At 42.0% G+C, this 22167-nt stretch overlaps 1 protein-coding gene across 4 annotated transcripts in view; it reads left to right on the forward strand.

Moving 5' to 3' along the window:
* The first annotated feature begins 1299 nt into the window (after positions 1-1299).
* The window catches only part of Esyt2 (extended synaptotagmin-like protein 2), a 44724-nt gene continuing 23856 nt past the window's right edge, over positions 1300-22167 (forward strand). For all 4 annotated transcript variants that reach the window (XM_077627324.1, XM_077627326.1, XM_077627325.1 and 1 more), the window contains exons 1-12: positions 1300-1549; positions 1630-2064; positions 5285-5326; positions 7713-7850; positions 12063-12139; positions 14689-14755; positions 16189-16278; positions 18101-18156; positions 18287-18407; positions 19048-19147; positions 21432-21502; positions 21802-21887. In XM_077627324.1, the coding sequence (XP_077483450.1) occupies positions 1672-2064; positions 5285-5326; positions 7713-7850; positions 12063-12139; positions 14689-14755; positions 16189-16278; positions 18101-18156; positions 18287-18407; positions 19048-19147; positions 21432-21502; positions 21802-21887 (1241 nt within the window). In that variant the 5' untranslated portion in view covers positions 1300-1549; positions 1630-1671. The remainder of the gene's footprint in view (positions 1550-1629; positions 2065-5284; positions 5327-7712; positions 7851-12062; positions 12140-14688; positions 14756-16188; positions 16279-18100; positions 18157-18286; positions 18408-19047; positions 19148-21431; positions 21503-21801; positions 21888-22167) is intronic.

Below are 22167 nucleotides of genomic sequence, written 5' to 3' on the forward strand. Positions count from 1 at the left end.
CAGAAAACCGTTTGGTGCCTATACTGGGACCGCGTTTCAACCAGCAGCCAACCAGAGATTCCTAGCAATTCTGAGACCAGGTAGCAATTATGAGTTCCCATTAACAAATTTTCTCCTGGGAGGAATATAAGCAGCTAGGCCACCGGTCACAGGGATGGTTCCGTGGTAATTAAGTGATGTTTGCAATAATTTTTGAGGAACATCGATATGTGCAGCATTAATTGTTGTGATTATAGTTGTTGTTGCCTTAGTGACGTGGCACGTACCCACTCGCTTAATATTCTGTACACGTTGGCCAATGAGGCACGCGCAGTGAGGTGAAAGTTTTCATGCTGCACCATCGATGCAATTTCTGATGCTCATGAACTAGTTATCGCAAAACGAACATGATTTGCAGAGCTGTCGAATTTCTGTTTTAGGTGTTGTAATTCATTATATAACCACTATCACACGTGGAGCTGGATGATAAAAGCGCGGAAAACAGGAATGAAGATATGGCAGCTTGAGTTTTTGTATATTATTATTCGAGAAGTGTGCCATAAGGCATAAGTTGTGAAATAGGGACTGGAATGTTGGAGTAAGGCGAAGGAGCTTGAGTTTAGCGTTCACTATGGCATTTTACGCCGCCTGCTCGCGTCGCCTGCTAGCGCGTGATGCTCGATGGGATTTCACCATAGGTCGTTGGTGTCTGTAGTGGCGCGATCAACAAGTCAAACATTGAGTCGATGGTCGAACGCAGTTGAAGGTATGGGAACACACAAATGCACTGCTGATCGATGTCAGTTAATAATACAGAAGTGTTCAGTGACGTAGTTGTAATGGTTGGCATACAAAGAAGCTCTAAAGAGCTTGAAAGAAGCAAATGTTTCAGCCTTATGTCCTGGATTCTGCGGCCTATACTTGGAACAAATTTTGCATCCACTTCGCGGTTCACTCGTTTATTTCGGTTTCGCTGCCTCTGTCTCGTGGTCAGCAGATTATTTTATGGCATTTTTGTTTGTAGCTTCCAGTTATAAATTTAGTTTGAAGTGTAAAATATGCCAATTTGAATGGGTGTCTGCATTTGGAGTTAATTTAGCAAAGAGAATATCCTAGTTCATTTTTATTTCTATAGGTGACGCGACAACTGCTAACATGTTTTTTTAATATTGGGGGTAAATATTGTAAATAATATTTCCAAAACTACAGATTAAGCTAAAATAACAGTAAAATATATAAAATAGCCTTAAGTCGCAGTTTTAGCAAGAAAAATACAGCGCTTTTGATGTTTATTTTCGGTAGCGAACGTTTTGGTTTACCATCCATCGCGCACTCGCACGCACTGCATGTCGCCGCGCATGTCGTCTGCGTTGTGAGGGTTGTTTTGTGATCGACACTTTGTAGCCTTGAGCATTTATACCGCGAACAGTGTTCACAACTGGCTCCGTATCTTCAGATGTAGGCAGTCCTGTTTACCTTATCCTCTAGTTACCCTTGTTTCACGCGAAGCAACGTGCCACCGCCCGTAAACAAGGCCGAGGTTGCGCATCGCTCAGGTGCACTGATCGAGGTGTGTACAATCATCAAGCGCGCGCCTATCGAAGGTGTGGCCGTAAGCTAGCATCAGGTATCGTCTCATTTCTGCTGCAGTGGCCCGACTGAACCAAGCCGTTGGCGAACGCAGCCTTAACCATGGAATCGTCAGCCCCGTCCCAGGAGACATCCGATAAACCAACCGCCGAGCCGCTCCTGCCTCAACAGGACTCGCAGGAGCGTCCTCCGACTCCTCCGGTGCCGCAAGAGCGACCCGCATCGAAGCCACAGGAACCGGCGAAACAAGCTCGCGAGATATTGCGAACTACGTTGGGATCGCTGGTGTACAAATTCGCCAAAGGGATCGTGATCGCGGGGAGCTTGTACCTTATGGGCTGGCTGAACCTGAGCCCGGCGTGGCTCCTCATAGGGGTCGGCTCCTACGTTGCGCAGAAAAACTACATCGAGCAGAAGCGGATCCGCAGCGGCATCATCAGTGCGGCGCAAGAGAAGGCCAGCATCCTAGCCACGATCGAAGACCTGCCCGCATGGGTGAGTCAGTTTTGCTATTATTGCATGCATGCCTGCTCGCGTGCACCGTGCTGTCAGACGCCTTATACAGGGCTGCGCCGGTGGGCGTGTTTGTATGCTCCGATGCAAGGCAACCTGCGGGCGGCCGAGAGACAGATTGATGCTGCGTCAACAATAGCATGCTCTCTACTCGCCTGTCATATCCGCTGGCCCACGTTACCGGACGCATTGTTTATATAGCGCTGCGATACGTGCAGTTGCATCTGACGAAAGCGCACAGAGTGCGTCTTGAGTATAGTATATTGACGTGCACTTCTTTTCATCTTATTGGAGCTAGACCAAATCAGGGAGCTGTGGTGATCAGAATGCTGAAGAAAAATATTTTATTAAATAGCAGGTGAAATAGCATAGGATTCTTGGAAGCATTCATTAGTGGTATAAAATACCGAGAAAAATTATTTTTGAGATACCCTTCTATTGCACTTTTTTATTTTGCAGTCAAGCTAGGACCCTATTCAAGCATCGACATGCAGATGCAAAGGCTTAAACGATATTGCAAGGAATGAAAAATTACCTGACATATAAATTTGCATATCGTCATATGCCTGCATGCAGAGCAGGCCCTATCAGCTGCTTTCGTTTTCCAGGTTTTTCTCATTATGCCTTATGAACGTCGCGTGAATAAATAAAATTGATTGATTTCCAGATATTTCGCATAAAGGTAATGTTTGAGAACAAGAATCGTCAACCTGCATTCGATGCCATAATGCTTTCAGTGGTGAACTTTCTGATAAGGGTCTGAAACTTAACTACTACCTCACATTCTGCGCAGTGTCCAAATTTAGAAAGTTTCCGTACCTTTGGTCATGGCGTTTCGAAGGCATGTCTTTTATTTCCACGAGTGCTGTAATCTTTGCAGCTAAAGTGTATGCAGGATTTTCGCCAGGTAGTACATCCGGATCGTTTGAACATCGTCTGAGGGCACACCCCTCCTTATCCAACCTGGATAGCAGTCTTTAACAGATTCACAGCAGCCTTGCAGATCTTAAGGATTCACAGCAGTCAAACAGATCTGGAACACTGCTGTGAATCTTAGATGGCTATCCAGGTTGAATGGGGAGGGGTGTGCCCTGCATGTTTAGGCAATGCAGATGTATATGGAGAACTCGAGGGGTGTGGTCATGCATTATAGATAGTGCAGGCACTCTCAATAAGTGTGGGGTGTAGCTGTTGGAGTCACTCCTTTTCCTTAGAGAAGGCAAAATGTCTGGGAGTTCTTAATACTAGTGCACAGAAAAGGTCTGGTAATATGTTTGAGCTAAAGCAAATTTAGTTCCCATGAGTTACCGTGCGGTTAGCCAGTCGCAGACCTGCCTTTTTGGACATCGTATTAATACGATAGCATTAAGGGTCCCGTGCCGCACAAAACTCGGCACCGGCATCATTGGCTGTGGGGGAAAAATCCATGGAAAACCCTCAGAGATGCAACCTAGAGGCAGGTGGGCCACCTAGGTCACGACCCTGTGATGTCATCACAACCTGCACTCTGGATTGTGAGCAAACTGCCCACCATGGCAAGTGGCAGTTCAATTAATGATCGGTTACAAGAGGTTGCTTGGGAAGAGCAACCCAGGCCTCACAAGCCCTACCAGTGGCAGCACCTGCCATCGCAAGGCAGTGGCGCATTGCTTAGCCACTGCACCATTGCGCCAGGAGTGATACGAGGACTCCCAGGGATCTATGAACGTAGGGTAGAGAATGACCAATCCCGCATATATGAGCATTAACCATTCAGCGCTCTCGCGTCATACCCTTAACGTGGAGCTTAAGTGTCTCCTCCAGTTCAAAAACCATGGGGGCCTTCTTAACCACATTCTTAAATAAGAAAATGCGAAAGCAGTTGGTTGCCTGTCATGGTGTCTGCAATTAGTGTCTGATGATCTTATGATTTTCCCACCAAAACTCCATTTGGAACTGGTTCCATTGCCCTTATATGGTATGCATGAGTCATCACCTTCTACAATGTTCTAGAATACAACCAGCGAATCCACCCACTAATTTCCCTAATTCACCTTAATCCATTTTCAGCGGTGGGCCTACTTCCAAAATTTTGGGGGTCCCTTGGAATTTTTGGGGGTTGGCCAATTTCCAAATTTTGGGGGTCCTCAGATTTTAAAATTTGGCAGTGCCCTATGATTGGTCCACGGGTGGTTGCGTTTTATTGGTGACGTCATGGCCCTCTCAGTCTTATTCATAGATTGCGCGGAGTCCTCATACCACTACTGACGCATGGTGGGCAAGTGGCAATAGCATTGAATTTATTTGAATTAATTTTATTGCCACATGCCACGGTGGCCAGACTGATGACATAAGGTCATGTGACCTCTATGGACCAATCATTAACTGCCACCTGCCAGGGCGAGCAGTTGGCTCACAGTACGATGGGCCTGCCATGCAAAAGTGGGCAGGTGATTTCAAACTTGGTGGTGCTCCTTGATTGGTCAGTTGGAGTCACATGACCCTGATTGGTCAATCAGGGTCACATGACTCCAATTGACCAATCAGGGAATTTCCTTATCGTGAAAGCAGAAACTGCATGACGACAACCTAAATGCTATCGCATTAAAAGGTGATGGCATCATCGGCGTCATTGGCCGTGAGTGAAAAAACCACAAAAAATCCCCAGAGAAGCAACCTATAAGCAACCTATAGGTTGCAAGTGGGCCACATAGGTCACATGACCTTGTGACATCACAACCTGCCCACTTTTTCGGCAGCCTGTGGCTCCCCGCATTCCATGCAGTGGAAACATTCCATGTAGTAGAATTTTGTCTCTATCATTCAGTTTTTGAGTGCATGCACTGGCTGCAATTAAATTCATTGTCTTTCTGAGCTCCATTGTTTGGTGAAGTTTTGAAGCTTACTGTAAGTTTGCTGATTTTTGAATGGCAGACATTCTGCCTCTTAGAGTTAACATCCTGTGCATGGACAAGGCGCCATGAATTATTTTAAACAGAATGTATGCAGTCACCTCGCTTTTTCTCAGGAAGCAGATTAAGTGAATGGAAGTTATTGTGTTGTATAAATTAAAAGTATCGGAAACCTCATTTTTGAGAGTATCTCCTGATGCACAGTTATAGCTGAAAGTGTTTACGACACGCTAGCTTTATTGGAATTCATTCATAGTGCATATAGTTATTACAGATATTTTCATTGGTTGATTCAACATTCTTTTTCGCAGGTGTTCTTCCCTGACACGGAGCGAGCTGAATGGGTCAACAAGGTTGGTGTCGGCCTCATAACAGTATTCGGGAACTTTGTGTATTCATAACTGAAGCCATGCATGTTCACAGGTTGCACTGTCACTTGTGAAATCATCGTTTCTATTTGTGCTGTTTTTTTCATGTCAGGCTTAAACCTGTTTTGTCTTGCTGCAAATTTTCATGTGGGCTTTTTTTCATGAACAACTGTTGTCACTGACTCTCATGGTGAAAACTGATAAGGAATAAATATTGCCAGCACCACTTTTTTGACCTCATCCAAAGTGGAATGCAGTACAATTATGACTAAGCCGGTCACTGTCTGAATAAATTAAGATTAAAATTTCAGATTCTGTTGCCAGTGTACTTCAGGTTAAGTTATTTGCGCAATGCATCTGCATTCAGTATTCTTGCACTGGCTGGGAGCTTCTGTAATGTTGAAAAAAGTCTGTGTGATAAAGATGTAAATGGCACGGGAAAGTTTCTTAAGTTTATAATTTTGGTAAATGTTAACTGATCAGTATAGCAGTTTTCTTGTTCGCAGCACTGCTTATAATAAGGTCATTTTCTAATGTAGTTTTACTCCAGCTGTCTATAAAAAAAGTGCCATGTGTGGTATACCTGACATTTAAATGTGCGTTTAGTTTAGTTTTGGTGCAAGTGGTAGTTTAGTGAATTAGTTTGTTCTAATTGCATAAGGTCACAAGATATGCAAATGAGGACTTCCTGGACTGTTGACCTCTGTGCATGCATGACAGTGTCTGTCTACAGGTACTCTCGAAAACAGATGACTGTATTTTACCAAAACCTGCTAGCTCAATTCACTCTATTCATTGTCCTTCTTAGTCTTTTTCTTTCTCAAAAATAATACTTTGTTTGTTCAGGAGGCCAGACAAAGCAGTGGGTGTCATATTCTTTTTTGAATGTTATTATGGACCGTTTCTTGATATTAACATTGCAGAGGTTTCAGTTTTGCCATGGAACTATGTGACACGATGTAGTCTCACAGCCTTGCTGACATCATAAAGTTTATTATACAATCTACATTTTATCTCTTCCCTGGCACGGAGGTTATGATGGAAGTTGTGCTATGTGCCTTCATTTTTCGCAGTGTTGTATTATTCTGCTTGCTTCCGTTTTCATTTTTTGAGCGTGGAATTAATGAGTTGTTCGTTCAGGTGTTTATTAGTGCGAAAGCACTCATACACTCACCGACAACGACCAAGAAACTTATCATCTTTGGATCTCGTGATTTTTGGATATTGTGCTATTGCCTAGCAACAGCGACGCCACGTTAAGTTAAAAAGAAATCACATTAGTATCCATGACTGAGAGTCGAACCCGCGGCGGCGTGAACAGATCAGCTTCAAAGGCCGTTGCGCAAGAGCCCTAGACTATCGCTGCAGCCGAACACGCCTTGTGTTAAACTGCAGCACGCTCACACACTGTGCACTGCACATCATCATCTTCATCAACTTCTGTTGCAGCGCAAACAGATCAGATCAGCTTAACCTTAATCGGAGCTTAACCTGAGTCTAATATCGTCGCCAGGTGTGCCAACGACCCAGCAAAGCAAAATCATGAGCCAATCAGGATAAACACAGCACATCTACTCAGTATAACAATGTTAAAGCTTTTTTTTTTTTTCGGCACTTACCAACTGCAATAGTTTAGTGGCTGTGGCATTTGGCTGCTGAGCCAGAGTACATGGAATCAAGCTTTTGCCATGCCAGCTTATTTTGATAGAGGTGACATGAAAAAGTGCCTCTGTGCTGTGCAATGTCCATGTATTTTAAGGAACTGTAGATGACCAAAACTAATCTAGAGCCCTCCACTGCGGTGTATTTCATAGCCCGTGAATAGCTTTGGGACATGAAATCCTATGTTCCATAACATGCTGCAACTCTTTTTTTTTTTTTTAAAGGTTGATGATCCGAGTGCAATATTTTATTTTGGTGCCATCATCTATACACATTCTTATGTATCTCTTTTCAATCTTAAATTAATGAAGTAATTTTTGATCCACCATCAATAAGCAGATAATAAAATTGTTAATAATATTTTCATTACCCAGACTAATCCATATTTTCTTTTTGTTGTTTGTTGTATTGTATTGTTTTATCATTCTGTATTTATTTTGGTCAGTGCTCATCGTCTGTGTTGCTTTACCATTTGCCTTCCATTCTGTTTATTTACTGGTAACAACTTGTGACTTTAGTACATCTGTTTGATTATTGCAGAATTTCAAATGTCTACTAGTTTTATGACAACTTCAGCCTTTGTCTCACAAGCTTCTTGCACCTTTGACTGCCCATTTGTGGGCAGTACACAATAAATTATTTTCATTATTGTGTCCCATTCCACTAGAAAATGCATTGTATATATTTGCCAAACTCTTTGTTTTTCCAGATCTTGGGCCAGTTCTGGCCATTTGTCGGGGACTATGTGAAGGACCTCATTCTTGAAACTATTGAGCCGAGCGTGCGCTCATCTTTGCCTGCATATCTGAGCAGCTTCAAGTTCGAGAAGATTGATCTGGGTGATGTGGTGAGCATTTTTCTATGAACTCGCCTCAGGGTTTCTGGACAGTTTCTGTGCCTTTCAAACTTACATGCCTGCAGCTGTAAGAGCAGAAGGGCCTACATTTTAAGAACTCAGCTGAGCGGAGGTTTTTGGTGGCTTATTACATCTTTCTTGCTCTTTTGAAACTTTCTTGCTCTGTTTACAGTTTCCTGTCCTAGTAAGATATATAATGCTGGCTGAGTCAAACTGTAACCTTCTTCCTTTGACCATTCAGTGGAACTAGGTTTGCTGTCGTATAGCGCAAGAACTAGTTTGACACATCACACACCTCCTGCCTTTCAACGCAAGCATGAATGGTGCTATGGGTATACGTGCAGCAAAGCAGATGGTAGATATTATTGATGGAACCCATTGTAACAAGCAGCAGTAAATGTAAAAGGCATGTTCAGTTTTGTCATTTGTTGATTGTCGTGTGCCTTTAGTGCTTCAGGAAAAGTATTTTACCTGATCTTAAATATGTTTGTTTTGTCTAAAAGTTTTGGTCAATGAAGTATGCAGGTTGTTATTTCTTATTATTTAATAAGCACAGAGTCGAAAAAAGGTTGCAGCAATATTCAAGGTTTGCTCTGCAGGCACATTTTTGACTCAGGCATGGCGAAATGATTGCTTCTACCTCTGTGGTAACAATATGTAATGAATAATTTATGATACACTAAATGCTAATGCATGTCAACATGGTAATGTCAAAAAATCAGTGCGCAGCCAAACAGTTTAGCTGCTATAATGGAGGTTTTGTAAGTATCAAAGCTTTCTCAGACAAGACACTCTGCAGGGCAGCTTACATTCTTGGGCATTCTTTATATATAGCTTATCTGTCTGTGCACTGCCTGGTCACAGAAGACAAGGCTGGAAGCATCTTACTTTGTGCATTCTAACTGTGCACACAGTTAGAATGATAACAGGTCACGATAAGGGCACAACAGATAACAGTCACTGCGGGGTGTAACTGTCACTGAGCTCCAATTCTGGTGCATGGTTTCATGAGCACTATTTGAGCAATGGGATATAGTTTAGTAAAGTCAGAAATATATGTGCCAGGCTGTGAAATTCCACCTAAATGTAAGATTTACAAGAATTTTGATGATCTGTAATTGCATATATTTAAGTATTGCATGTATAGATACTGCCATTGTATTGCATTGTCTTTTGAGGTCAGCATGTAGCGAAATTTCGTATCTTTTCTTTATTGAATTTTTAATCACTCTTGTAAAGGCCCTTCCTTGGGCTGACAGAACAAGCAAACAATTTATTTATTTATTTATTTATTTATTTACCTTATTGGAATTTACCTTAGCCTTATCGGAATATTAATGTGAAGATATATCAGTTGATGTGATGTAATAGTGAGGGTCTGGGCGTGTTATACAGTCAGAGCTGCCCTTTAGTGATAAATATTCATGCAACCACTAGTTTTAATTTCTTAGCTTCAGACGTAAAGTGACCTCTGCTGACTTAATTTTATGCAGGGACAGCCTTTTCTTCAGTCATAATGCTTAAATATTTCTGCACCTTTGTGTTGCTTAAAGATTACCCCTTTATGCTGTTGTAGCTCCTCTAGTTTTAAAAGGCTCTTCACCTGCAGGGTTTCTGATCCTTGTTTTTTAGGGAAACGTGCATTATCCAGATGCAGTTCAGAAACCTATATGCAGTTGCAAAGGCTTTTTAACCTCTCTCACATCAGTATGGTAAGAGCAGTTACTTTGCCATGCTCGATAGTTTTTCCAGCTTGTGCAACACAAGATCCTTTCTGGCTTCTTCTTTACCTTCAATTTTTATTTTCTTTTTCTGACTTTTCCCAGCAGCTGCTGGCCTTAACACCTCCTTTCCATTGTGTTTGGGCTATGTAAATAATGTCGGCCACCTGCTTGTGCCAGCTGTCCCTGAATTTGTTCCTTTAAATAAATTATACAAACATGCTGCACTTGTTGGGGCCATCCACGTTAACTTTCGTGACTGTGACACGTGCTTTTTTTTAGGAAATTTGTCTCACTGCAATTCATAACACACGTGCAAACAGAGGAGAAATGTAGGAAAGCTAGCTTACAAATGTGGGATTAGGAGTAGGATTATTACAAGGTTTATTACGCTATTTTTTTTTTTTGTGAAGAACACATGAATGCAGCTATTATGTATCAATTTTGACACTGTGTTCACTTTCAGTGTCAGCTTGAGTGGTTACCTGATTAGTTGCAGATCTCTCTCAATATACTATGGTACCCCTCGCTTTGAATAAAATGTATGATGATGGGTATAAATAAGAAGCACCCAGATTTTGTGCTGCTTGGTTTGGGGATGGAAAGGTTTATGCCTGAATGTCAAAGAGCCACTATAGAATAACACATTTCTTTGTAGAGAGAGACCACTCTTTTTAATACCTGCATCCAATTTTCATCCAAACTTGACGTGTTTGCCTTAATTGGCAGCCCGCAACTGTAGTCAAAATGACGACCTCTGGGAGTGGTGATCATGTCACAATTCTCTAAAAATTAGCACAACTTAAAAACATTACAACATGAACATTTTATGTTGCACTAATTTTTATGCAAGAGAATGAAACACCAACTAGCCCAGCAAGAAGTTTTACTCATGTCACAAATTGCACTGTGATTGATTACTTATTTTAAAAGGGATTAAATGAAAGGAAGATTTATGTGGATGTGCTAGAAACACTGCTAGACTGTGTTCCACTTTTGGTAACAGTGGAGAGGTGTATCGGTGCAGTGAAAACAGGACGCCAATCCATAAGAGACGAGTACATTGTTATGGGTTTGAAAACTAGGGCAGTGGAGGATAGTATTCCCGGTGTCCACGGCTGCATCATGCAATACCTGTTGAGTGACCTTGTGATACATAGCAAAACAAATGGAAATGTCACATGGGCGTTAAGAGGCTGCTATCAACTCAGAGTTGCAAATGCGGAAGATTTTCACAAGATTGTTGCTATGAAACATGAAAGCGGAACAAAAGCAGGAAACACTAGGTAACGAACTGTTGCTGCTCACTGTAAGCATCTGCACACCATCTGGGATGTTTACTTTGGTTGTTCAGTCACCCAAGATGTGAATGCACCATTGGGACCCAGAAATTAGGTAACAGCTAAACAATAAAACATTCCTGTTCTCCACCACCATAAAAAAATCCATCAGCAGGTGTCTCTGGGAAAGGTGGCTTTTCGCTTCAGACACTGAAGGAGTCATGATTGTGTGTACCACCAGAAATGCTAGGCAGTCAATGCTAATTATTACTGGCACCTTATAGAAGAGTTGAAGGCAGCCGTTGGGAGGAAACATTGTTTAAACCTGAAGCACAACGTCATTATCATCTGAGATGGCACACCCTGCAACAAAGCTCGCCATTCCCTGGAAGCAACCAATGCCTGTGAATTTGAATTGTTACCACACTCTACTTATTCACCTCACTTTACACCATCAGACTTTCACTTGTTTTATGGCATGAAGAAAAGCCTGAAAGGAAAGCATTTTCTTAATGATGATGCAGTCGAGGCAGCTGTTGATAGGTAGTGCAACTCCTAAGAGGGAACTGTTTTCCTTAAAACCTTTGGGAAAAATTTGAGCGCATATGAGACACGTGCATGGGTATGCATGGAGGGGGAGTGCATGGAGGAGGTTTGGAACAGTCAAGTTTCATCACTACGAGAAAACCACTTGGCTTTTAGGTGCAGAACTCTTCATTTAACCCCCATATGCTTGTCTGCTTTTTGTTGACACCAAGTCTGCAGTTCGTTCTGTAAGGATGAATTCACTGAATAAATAGCTTATATAGTTTCTTTTCAAGCTCAGCAACCCTTAATTTTGCATCTGTAATCAGGTGCATGTGACAGTATAACAGGAACATGAATAGGGTAAGGAAAGCGCAAAATTTTGTACACACTTATTGTGTGGTTATTGCAGTAACACACTGTCAAACCAAGGAATTTTCTTTTCTACTGGGCTTTTATTCCCGCTCTTGTTGATATCATAAGAGCACATCAGAATTTCTCATCATTACAAATACTGGATTTTAAAATGGAGTTTAGGGTTGCTTTTTGTTGATTTTTTGCTTAAATGCCATATACTATCCTGGCTTGCTGCTGGTGCTTTGAGAGGAATTCTGACACGTTTGGTTGGACTTAAGTATGCAATCTGTGTGTAATCTCCCCTTTTCTGTGCTCCACAGCCTCCCAGGATTGGAGGAGTGAAAGTGTACAAGGAGAATGTGGCCAGAAGTGAGGTCATCATGGATATGGAGCTGTTGTAAGTTTTCCACTCTCGCTTCCTTTGTATGAAGTGTGGAAAGGTGATTTAATGTAACCAAATCGAACTTTGTGGCAAAATGAAAAGGTATGTTCCTCACTGGGGCTGGGAAAAAAACAAACTATGAGTGGTAAAGTTGAAGTAAAGAGTACAAACATAGTCTGTTAAATGGTTGAGCAATACAGAAACACAGCTGCGGGATGTCAGCTATTAACATGGTGAACTTTCTTTGCTCGGTAAGAGGTGGTGCTAGGCTGCAGTTCCAAAACATTTAATGTCTACACATGCTTTCAGCTACAGTATATAGACTTGCACTTTTTGTGTCTTTTTTTTTTTGTTCCTTAGAATGAATACCATGTGTCAGGCTATCCGATGGCTGCATCTGTCAAGTGCATCGTCAGAACTCCAGATGATATGCTCGGCTGTTTTCATAATTTTATGTTGCCCTTGTGGAAATATTCACATTGTGCTCACATAGACCGAAAGCCTTTTTTGCACAAGTGCAGTATTTTCGTGTGCACTTGTAACATAAAACTGCATAAATAAAGTACTCTATCAATACATGCCTGTGGAGCTGAGGCTTGAAGGCCAACAAAAAAACGAAGGGCACTGAGGATGGTTCACTGAGTAATGGAAGGAAAAATTGATGCATGTGAGGTTAGAGAGACAAGAAAGAGCTTGGTATGAGTTAGAAATCAAATTTGTGTTGATGATGTTGCAGCTGAAATTAAGATCAGGAAGTGTATTTGGACTGAATTATGTCATGTGTAAAACTGATAATCACCGGCTGTCAGAGTGAAGGGTGGATACTTCAAAAGAGAAGCAGAAATTGGGTTACCATGGTGCTAGAGGAGAGTTGTTAGAGCTCACTGGAGAGGCATCTTTCCTGTGGAAGTTTTCTACTGATAATCACTTGTCTAAACTGGATTGTTACCCCCTTCTAATTTCTGACCTGTTGGAACCATCTGAAACCAGCTGCAAAAAACTAGCAATGAACTATAGTAAACAAGCTCAGGTGGTCAGCTGTTTTCACCATGGTAGTAAAACAAAAAATTTTGCCAAGATGTTGACATTGCAAACAAAGATGTAAATGGCAGAGACATTTTGGTATTTTTCTAGTGTAATTGGTTGCTGCATACCCATAGAGCATTGCTTGGGAAAGTGCAGATAAGTAGAAAGTGTTTATACAGCCATACATGCAGATGAACTAAGGTGATTATGTAGCCTCCATGAAGTTCTAGGGGGGTTATAATGCTTTTTTGAGAATCTGGATCCCTTACCTTGCCTTTAAGTGTTAGCCCAGCTTGGAGCTCTTTGCTTTTGCATTTATATGCTCTCATGCCTCGTTAATATATAAACACTTTGGTTCCCGAGCCAAATGGTCTATAATGTGATTTGTTTACAGTAACGAACAGTGTAGAAAAAAATATTCATGAGTAACATTTAATGGTTACGATTTGCTTATGTGCATAACCATGAGCAGTGGATTGGGAATTTAACTATAATTTGGGAGTTGGGAGCATGAAACTTGCAGTACAGTTTGAATCCCTTAGTGGTGCTGGATACATGGCATGATGATATCTCTCTTACTGCAACTGTTTGCATCCCGCAAACCACTAGTACGTATCTGTACATAGTTGGCTGACAGTGGCTGCACATGGCTTTCAGTATGGCATATAAGCTGTAGAGAGAGCTTCCTTCGGAGTCATTTATTCAGTACGACAAATTGAAAGGCGTGTCAGCCATTCACCTCTGCACTAAAAAGCTTGAAACCAGGGCTTGGTGCATTTTCACCCTATCCATTGTTCGTACAGCAAGCTTCCATTTTAACGAGGTGTAAATACATTGGAAAAATTTGCTCCCCAGAAAAACTACCCATAATTCGTTGTCCATGAGGACAACGAGGCACGACTATAAAAATTTAAACTGCACGCCAGGATAGCAATAATCCAGAAGTTTCTGTACACCTATGCTCCATACTTTTGTAAGCTGCATTGAAAAAAGCGTCGGCTTACTGTTGGAGCCTGGAGTATCATGCCAGGCCGACAACCAGGCAGACCTCTCTTGTTCCATTAAAGTCCTCCTCCTTACTGTTGGAGCAAGCTGCAAAAATCATTGACATCTCAAACAGCTCTTGTACGAGCAGCAGTTCTTAGCAGTGCTAATGAACAAATTATCTTTCAAGTCATAAGTGACTGATAGATGTTTGTGGTCTAATGCAGAGATCGAATCAGTCCAGGGTACATGTGCTGACATTCATCCCTTTGCAGCAAAGCACTATTGCCGGAAGGCTACATTAGTAGGTTTCATGCTATTGTGCCATCAGAGGTTGACTTAATCCAAATCTTTGTTTTTGGTATCATGCTTCATATTTTTGCCTAACGCCTATTGTGCTATCTCGCCTCTCTTCCTCGTTGATATTACCTGGTCCCATGCCTAGTGCAAGTTTAATACCACTGACGTGTGCTGGTTTTTATATCAATTGATATATGGCCACAGCTAATTCATCTATATGAGATTATGTGTGCCTTTTTTCGCTTTGCTTGCAGCTACTCCGGTGACTGCAAGTTCAGCATTAAAGTGAAAGGGTTCAAGGCTGGGATTCGAGACCTTCAGGTATGCATGCACGCAGCAGATAACGTACATTTTTAACCTGTTCACGTTGCAGAAGTAATTGGAAGCCTATTTTTGCTTGCAAGAAACATTCTTAGTGACAATACATTAAAATAAATTTTTTAGAGTATGCGTTTAGCAGTGGTGCAAATTATTGTGCTTCACTAATTCTTTCATGCATAGTTCATGATGTCATCACCATATAGTGACAATTTGTTTCCTGAAGCAATAGGTATTGTCGTGAAACATTCTTTGTTCTATTTGTTCTTCTGTTATGTTCTCATTTATGTTCTCATTTTGTTTCTGCCAGCACGAGGCTTTATCATTTTTCTTGCCACATGAGATAAAACCAGATTTCAATGGAAAGATTGTAATCGTGCAAAAGTCCACAACATGTTTCCACATTATTCGAGATTGTTGTCGATGCTTCCTGTGCCTTGTTGTGAAAGTGTATCACCTTTAAATTGAGTGCGATCCAAGGCAAGAATGATTCTTAACTTTGGCGCCGCCAAGAGCACTTACTGCTGTCGCCTGTGCCAAATTGCTCAGTTCTTGGTTGGCACAAGTCAGGTCAATAAAGAGTTCGTTTCATTGTTATACCAGCCTGCCCCTCTTTTGTTCACATAATCCAGGACTGTAGTCATTCTACCCTTGACAATATTATAACATATTTGGCTAAACTGTGATGTGCGAAACTGTGCAGCATTAGTCTTTTTGTTGAGCACTGGGATATTCCTGGCTTTATAACAGAGCTGTGAAAACCTTCTTTTTTTACATTTCACTCTTTGAGTATGCATTAGCAGTCTGCAATTTCAGCTGAATGGCATAATTCAGGAAACGTCAGTAGTTGCATTTGCAGCTTTGCTGCTCTAAGTCACTAATAGCCACGCCTGTTAGCATTTCTGTGCTTGATGGGGATGAACTGTTTAGAACTTACATCTTCGTATCATGTAATAGTTTTCATATCGCTTTCCGGTATGTAAGGCGACCATATGCTGGAATCCATGTTTAAACACCTTGCTCCATCTTTGTCCTTTTTTCTCTCATCTTTCATCTAATTTTAAGTAGTTATTGTTTGCAGTCGCCCCCCAAAAATTTAATCAGTCATTTAAGTTATGATATATGACACGGGCAGCAGTTTTTCTTTCTAGACGCAGTTGATTGCTCACAAATTGCTTCAATTATAAATCATCAGTCAGGTGATTAAATTAGTCGATTATAAAATTAGTTTATGGGTATTTATTACTTTGAGTTGTGCTTTGTGCATGGTGAGTCATTCTTCAATCAAAAAAAGTGGCAGTGGCTGTAATGGAAACATCTTATTGTTGGGGTGTCAGACCTAGGCAGTGTAGGTGAACATGCTTTCTACACTAATGATGGCTTTGCACTCTGAGTGACTTTTATCTACCAGCATCTTATTTCCCTGTGCCTCCTAGATACATGGCCACTTGCGAGTTGTGATGCGGCCCCTTACCAAGCAGATTCCCCTGGTTGGCGGTGTCACAGTCTTTTTCCTCAGACCCCCCGTGAGTACAAAAAAAAAAAAAGCTGACCCATTCATCAAAGCGTACCTCTGTATTGCTTGTGCTGGGCTTTCTTTTTCATTTATGTGTTTATACTTGTTATTTCTAGCCGATATTGTTGGACGTGGCCCTCTTTTGAGGGCTGCATTCTGAAGCAATATTTTTCAGAAATCACTTTCAGGGAACGCTGTTTGGCTTCTGCGACGAAGCTTGACATGGCAAAATAATTTGTGGGTGGTCGCCATATCCTGGCAGTGGCAGTTTTAATAGTAGCAGACTGATTTTTTGGACTCCGGTAATTCGGACTAGTGCTATATTTTAGACTGCGGTGTGGAACTGTCATGCACCCCATAGGAACCTGCACATATCCATGACTAATATTTCGGGCTGTGTAGTCTGAAAGTTTGATTTTTCAGACTAAGGTTGCTAGTGGGCATCGCATTGAGGAATGCGTCATTCTGGATTGAATGTTTGGTAGGATTGGCTTGGATAGGCATGTTGATTTCTGTGCCCTATTGTTGCCACTCAAATTAACCACACACATTACAATTTTTCTTTAGACCGCGGGCACTGTGGCCTGGTGAAGCAGCAGCAGTGCAATAAACACAGCCTACAAAGATGAGCATGCGTTCATGCTGATAAAGCAATAGAGTGAGGGTCCATTGCGGTTGAGACACGCCACCACCCTTGGAACTTATGAGCGGGCAAATGGGTGGGGAGGGGTCTTCAGAGCTTTTTCCCGCATGTTACCTCTCTTGGTCTACACGATCATCGTTACCTGAAATTGAACTCTGCCCTTTCCACGCGCGGCGAGTGTCTCCTGAAGTCTCATGCAAAGTATGCGTGTGCAGAGCGGCGTCAAGGGGCATGCTGTACGGCGTTGTGGAGCAGAATTGCTCCTATGTTCATGTTGTGGTTCATGGAATGACCTGGAGGCCGTGGCAAACTGTCTTAGTATCATGCGGTGTGCTGTGGACACGTGAAGCTTGGAAATGATGGAAGCATGTCTCTAATATTATCACTTACGGGTTTAACATAGCAGAAAGCACAATTGACAATTTTTCGAAGCTGATTTTATCTTAGTAAAGGGATTTTTTGATGTTCACATATGTTTTGGACCGTTCTATTGGACTAACTATTTCTAGGGTCCCGCCAGGTCCAAAAAATCAGTCGGCGACTTTATGTAGATGACAGCATTGACATATGAATTGCAGAAAGGAACTGGTGTTCATTGAGTTCCTTTTGGAATAATCAAACAGCTGCCTTTCCACTGGTGATTAGTGCTGCTTTGTTGCTGCTTTGGCCTCATTAATGAGAAACAAAGTTGTCTATGCAACCCATTGCTCACGTGCAAGAACAGGATGTGAGGCTAATTCAAGACTGATTTCCCTGGAACATAGATCTTACATAGTGGAATGTAGATTGTGCATGTGCAATTAAAGACACGTGGTGTATCATGTGGAAGCAAATTTACTGCAGAAATGTGCTGATACATGTAAGTGGTGTTTCTTGCATCAGGGCACTTTGGCGGATGCTGCATCCGAATATTTTTAAGGGATCACCTAAAAATGCTGTGGCCGCTTACAGTAGCAGCAGTCAGTTTTGGAATTGACCTTGAAGAAAATTGACAGGAAACACAAGTAAGAACAAGGACAGGGTGGTTTGAGTGCTATAGGCAGTCAGGAAATATATTTCACAAAATTGCAGTAGTTGGTAGATTTAATCTTTGATTCATCTCTCATTTGGTTGGCACTTGTTTTGTGAACATGTTTTATGAGCTGTCCAGAAGTTCTTAATGGGCTTCTTGTATTCGTGCTTATTGCAGGCTATTGATTTCAACCTGACCAACCTAGGACAAGTCCTTGAAGTTCCAGGGCTCAAGTAAGCCTTTCTCAGTTTGCATTGTGCATGATTACACTATGTAGCAACGCCATTGCATCACACTTTCGATACATTTTGCTGAATCACAACACTCACCTTGTGTGGCACGTGTGCCCTTCTTATGCTGTAGTGACCTCCTGAAGAAGGCAGTTTCAGACCAGGTGGCAGCAATGATGGTGCTGCCAAACAAGTATTCAGTGAAACTTCAAGAGCATGTTTCGACCCAGTCGCTGCGGTACTCACTGCCCTGTGTAAGGAGTCAAAACTTTTCTTTCTTTTTTTTCACAAGATCCTCAAACTAGCGCGAAAATCTCATGGTTCATTTCTGCTGAAGCCTTCACTTTGACGTTGATTTGGTTGGTAGAAGCAAATAGTAGAGTAAAAAAAACATAATGTATTTTTTTTTATTTTTGTTACTTTTCTAGATGAGTGATTACCGTAGGGAGTGGTATATTTTGACCTGATTTTTTCTGCAGAGCGCTTGTGGGCCCAATTTCTTTTTTCTGATTGGCTAATTGAAAGTTGAAGCTTGAAATGCAAGTGCTTGTACAGTCAGGGACGAAAGTCTGTGGACCACGTGTTTCTCAGACAAAGCTGATAGCTTTATTACTAGCCTGCGGCTGGAGACAAGACTTGTGGAGATGAAAGAACATAATTTGACTTTCACCTCCACAAGTGTGGTCTCCAGCCGCTGGCTAATAGCAGAGCTATAGGCTTCATTTGAGTCACACATGGTCCACAGACTTTTGACCCCGACTGTACCTTACTTGTCATACCTGTTTCTTTAACCATAAAGTTTAAAGCATGAAGGCCATAGTAAACAAAGGCAGTGTTGCATTCGTGTTTGCATTTTTGTATAATACAGTGCAATGTTTGATTTCCTGCACTTAGGGGGTCCTTCGTCTTGAGGTCGTGGCAGCAAAGGACTTGATCAAGGCAGACGTTGGTATGCTGGGCTTGGGAAAGTCAGATCCTTATGCCATTATCACCAGTGAGTAAGCAGTTTCTAAATGTGTTTTTTTCTTTCTCATGTTCAGTAACCCATCTTGGTTTGTCATGTTCTGGCATTGTGTCTCTCACTCCATTTTCTTCTTTTATTTTCTTAATTGATGCCTCGAAGGCTCCAGTGTTACATGAGGAGTGGGTAGAGCATAACAGCTTGCAAATTTCTCTTCATTTCCTTGGGAGGTAGCCTCTCAGTTATATGTTCCACAATGGCTAATTCGAGGCTGCTACTGAGAATTTGTTTCCATTGAACTGCGCTAGGTTTATATTGTCAGTATTTTGAGGCACAAAAAGAACAGTCTCCCTTTTTCTTCAATGCAGGATTGTTTTTAATATTGCTATGCAGTGGCAAGTGAAAGAACAGGATGACTTCATGACAGGTTGAAATATGATTAAACTGGTGCTCCGTCTCACGCCATTCCCTGCTTCTCTGTGTCTGTCTGGTAGCTTTACCTCAGGGCTAAAAAAAAAAAATGTTATTTACAGTGAAGGAAGGAAAGGCATAATAGAGCTCAGGCTCTCCAGCTCAGTTGTGCTACAAGGGGGAGGTTGGAGGAGGGGAAGGGAAGGGGTGCTTGTGACTTGCGGTCACAAGCACACACAGAAGCAGTCACAAGCTTGCAGTCATGAATATGACTTCAAGCTTTTTTTCACGTTTTCACTTCTCTCAGGCCACTGGACTTTAGTGCCATTACGTGAAGTCTGAAATGAGTAGTGGAATAAAGGGCATGTTAAATTGAGGAACACCAGAGGCGTATGGTCGTTGACAACTAGGAAAGCACAAGAAGAGTTTGTGAATAAAAGCCCTGAAATGAAAGGTCGTTTTTGTACAAAGGCGATGTGGAGGAAAGTAGAGAAACATGCTACACACCAGTGGTGAGGACTGGTTTCCCACAAACTCTACCTGGTCATGTGCTGTGTTCTTCCAGTCAGAGTACTGTCATTGCTGCCTTCCCCACTATTTTTCTGATCATATACATGCATGTATTTGTAATGCTGTAATGAGGGTGTTGACCAGCGATAATGCTACTTAAAAAGCACGCTGATAATGTTTACTTGATCCCTACTGATCCCTACGGGTTAATGACGTCCTAGTCGAAATTGAGAGGAAGGAATGGACTTGGGCAAGGTATGTAATGCGAAGGAAAGATAACCGCTGGTCCTTAAGGCTAACTGGATTCCAAGGGAAGGGAAGCATGGCAGTGGGCGGCACAAAGTTAGGTGGGCTGGTGAGATTAAGAAGTTTGCAGGGATGGGGCGGCCGCAGCTGACATGGGACAGGGTTGATTGGAGAGGTACGGGAGAGGCCTTAGTCCTGCATTGGGCATAGTCAGGCTGATGATGACCGACGGTGGCCTTGAATTCCTTGCCATTGTTATGGCTTCTGGCGCATTAAAGGAGTACGGACACCAATTTTCGGTTATGTTTTCTTTCTTTGAAACAACGCGCAAGACATAAGTAAACAAATTGGCATGTAGAAATCACACACGCGTGGAAAACACTTCGAAACTTTCTTGTGCTTTGACTTCACGTCAGATGAGATGTAAAAAAACTATAATATTAAAGCTTTTTCTTTATTTAATGTAATCTGGCTCTTTTAACAGCTGGTGTAAGAGTTGGAGCGACTTAAAGTGACGAAGCAGTGAGTGTGTTGCAGCTTTTTGGGCCTCACCTGACCTGCATTAGACTGTTCCACTGTTCAAACTGGGATGGAAAGAGCGTTTGATAAGAAGTTCACTCATAAGATAAGTTCATTAAAAATTATTTACTTAGTGTGGGCAAATTCTATGTGATGTTTTATGTATACTAGAATCTTACACATCATTCGGAAGGAAAAAAAAAACGTAACTGGAAATTTGGTGTCTGTACTCCTTTAAGATGGACTTTGTTGTGTCACTGAAAATTAAATGTCGCCATTGACCTGCTTTTTTTTTTTTGTACGAGAGCGAAGGGTACTGTATTCAGATGTGCATTTTTAGAACATATATAAAGATTTAAATTGGAAATTGTGTATGCCGAGCTAAGCATAGTGGATGCCTAACATGATCCATTTGGCCTGCCCTTAGCTGTAGCTACCATCGACCATGCTGTTAGCACTAAGGAGGAGAGGCAGTGCCTCAGATACTAGGAAGAGAAAGGCACAACAGCTTTGATGCAGCACGACTGGAGGTGTTTCTGAAAAACAAAAGTCTGCAAGTGCTTTTTTGCGCATTAATATCTGCTGGCCTTCTTCGTTTTCACTGTGCATGTTTGCTACCTTTGGCTTTCAGTTGGGGCCCATGAATTTCGCACACAGGTCATTCCAAACACTGTGAACCCCAAGTGGAACTACTACTGCGAGGCAAGTCATACGTACTGTGAGCTTGGGCCAGGGGTGAACTGCTAGCTTAATTCAGTGCTGTCTCAAACACAATGAGCAGCATGCAAGCAAGATGACAAGAGGAGGGGACGTGCACAGACATTGTCCTCATTGGTGCCTGTGTTCATCTCCACCTTTTGCTGCCCTGTTTGTGTGTTGTTCACTGCATCTTAGCAACTTGCCAACTGGCCCCGCTCACCGCACTTCTCTTAATTGTTGCGACAGTAGTGTGAGTAGGTGTTTTTGTTTTGACTGATGATGAGATTGTTCTTTGGTTTCAGACTGTTGTCTACCAGATTCCTGGAGCCAGCTTGGATATTGAAGTGATGGATGAGGACCAAAGTAGCAAGGACGACTTCCTGGGCAGGTGTGCAAGGGTTTTGAAATAGAGAAGTGGGATTCTGTGGGTTTTTGGTTTTAAGGCATGGACGTAATGGAGCTGAAGCAGCGAAACTAAGTTGGCTGTTCAGCGGGATTTTTATGCTAGATTTAGGTCTCTCGCCTTGTATAATGCGAAATGCAGACACTGGGGGTTTAAGCCAGAGTGGAACGCAGGTTTGAGAGTTTCATCCGAAACCATTCAGTAATGTCAGTTATGACATAGTAAAGTGTTTGTTCACCGGAGACATTCTTTGTTTAGCATTATG

This window comes from Amblyomma americanum, chromosome 6 (assembly GCF_052857255.1).
Source record: "Amblyomma americanum isolate KBUSLIRL-KWMA chromosome 6, ASM5285725v1, whole genome shotgun sequence".
NCBI lineage: Eukaryota > Metazoa > Arthropoda > Arachnida > Ixodida > Ixodidae > Amblyomma > Amblyomma americanum.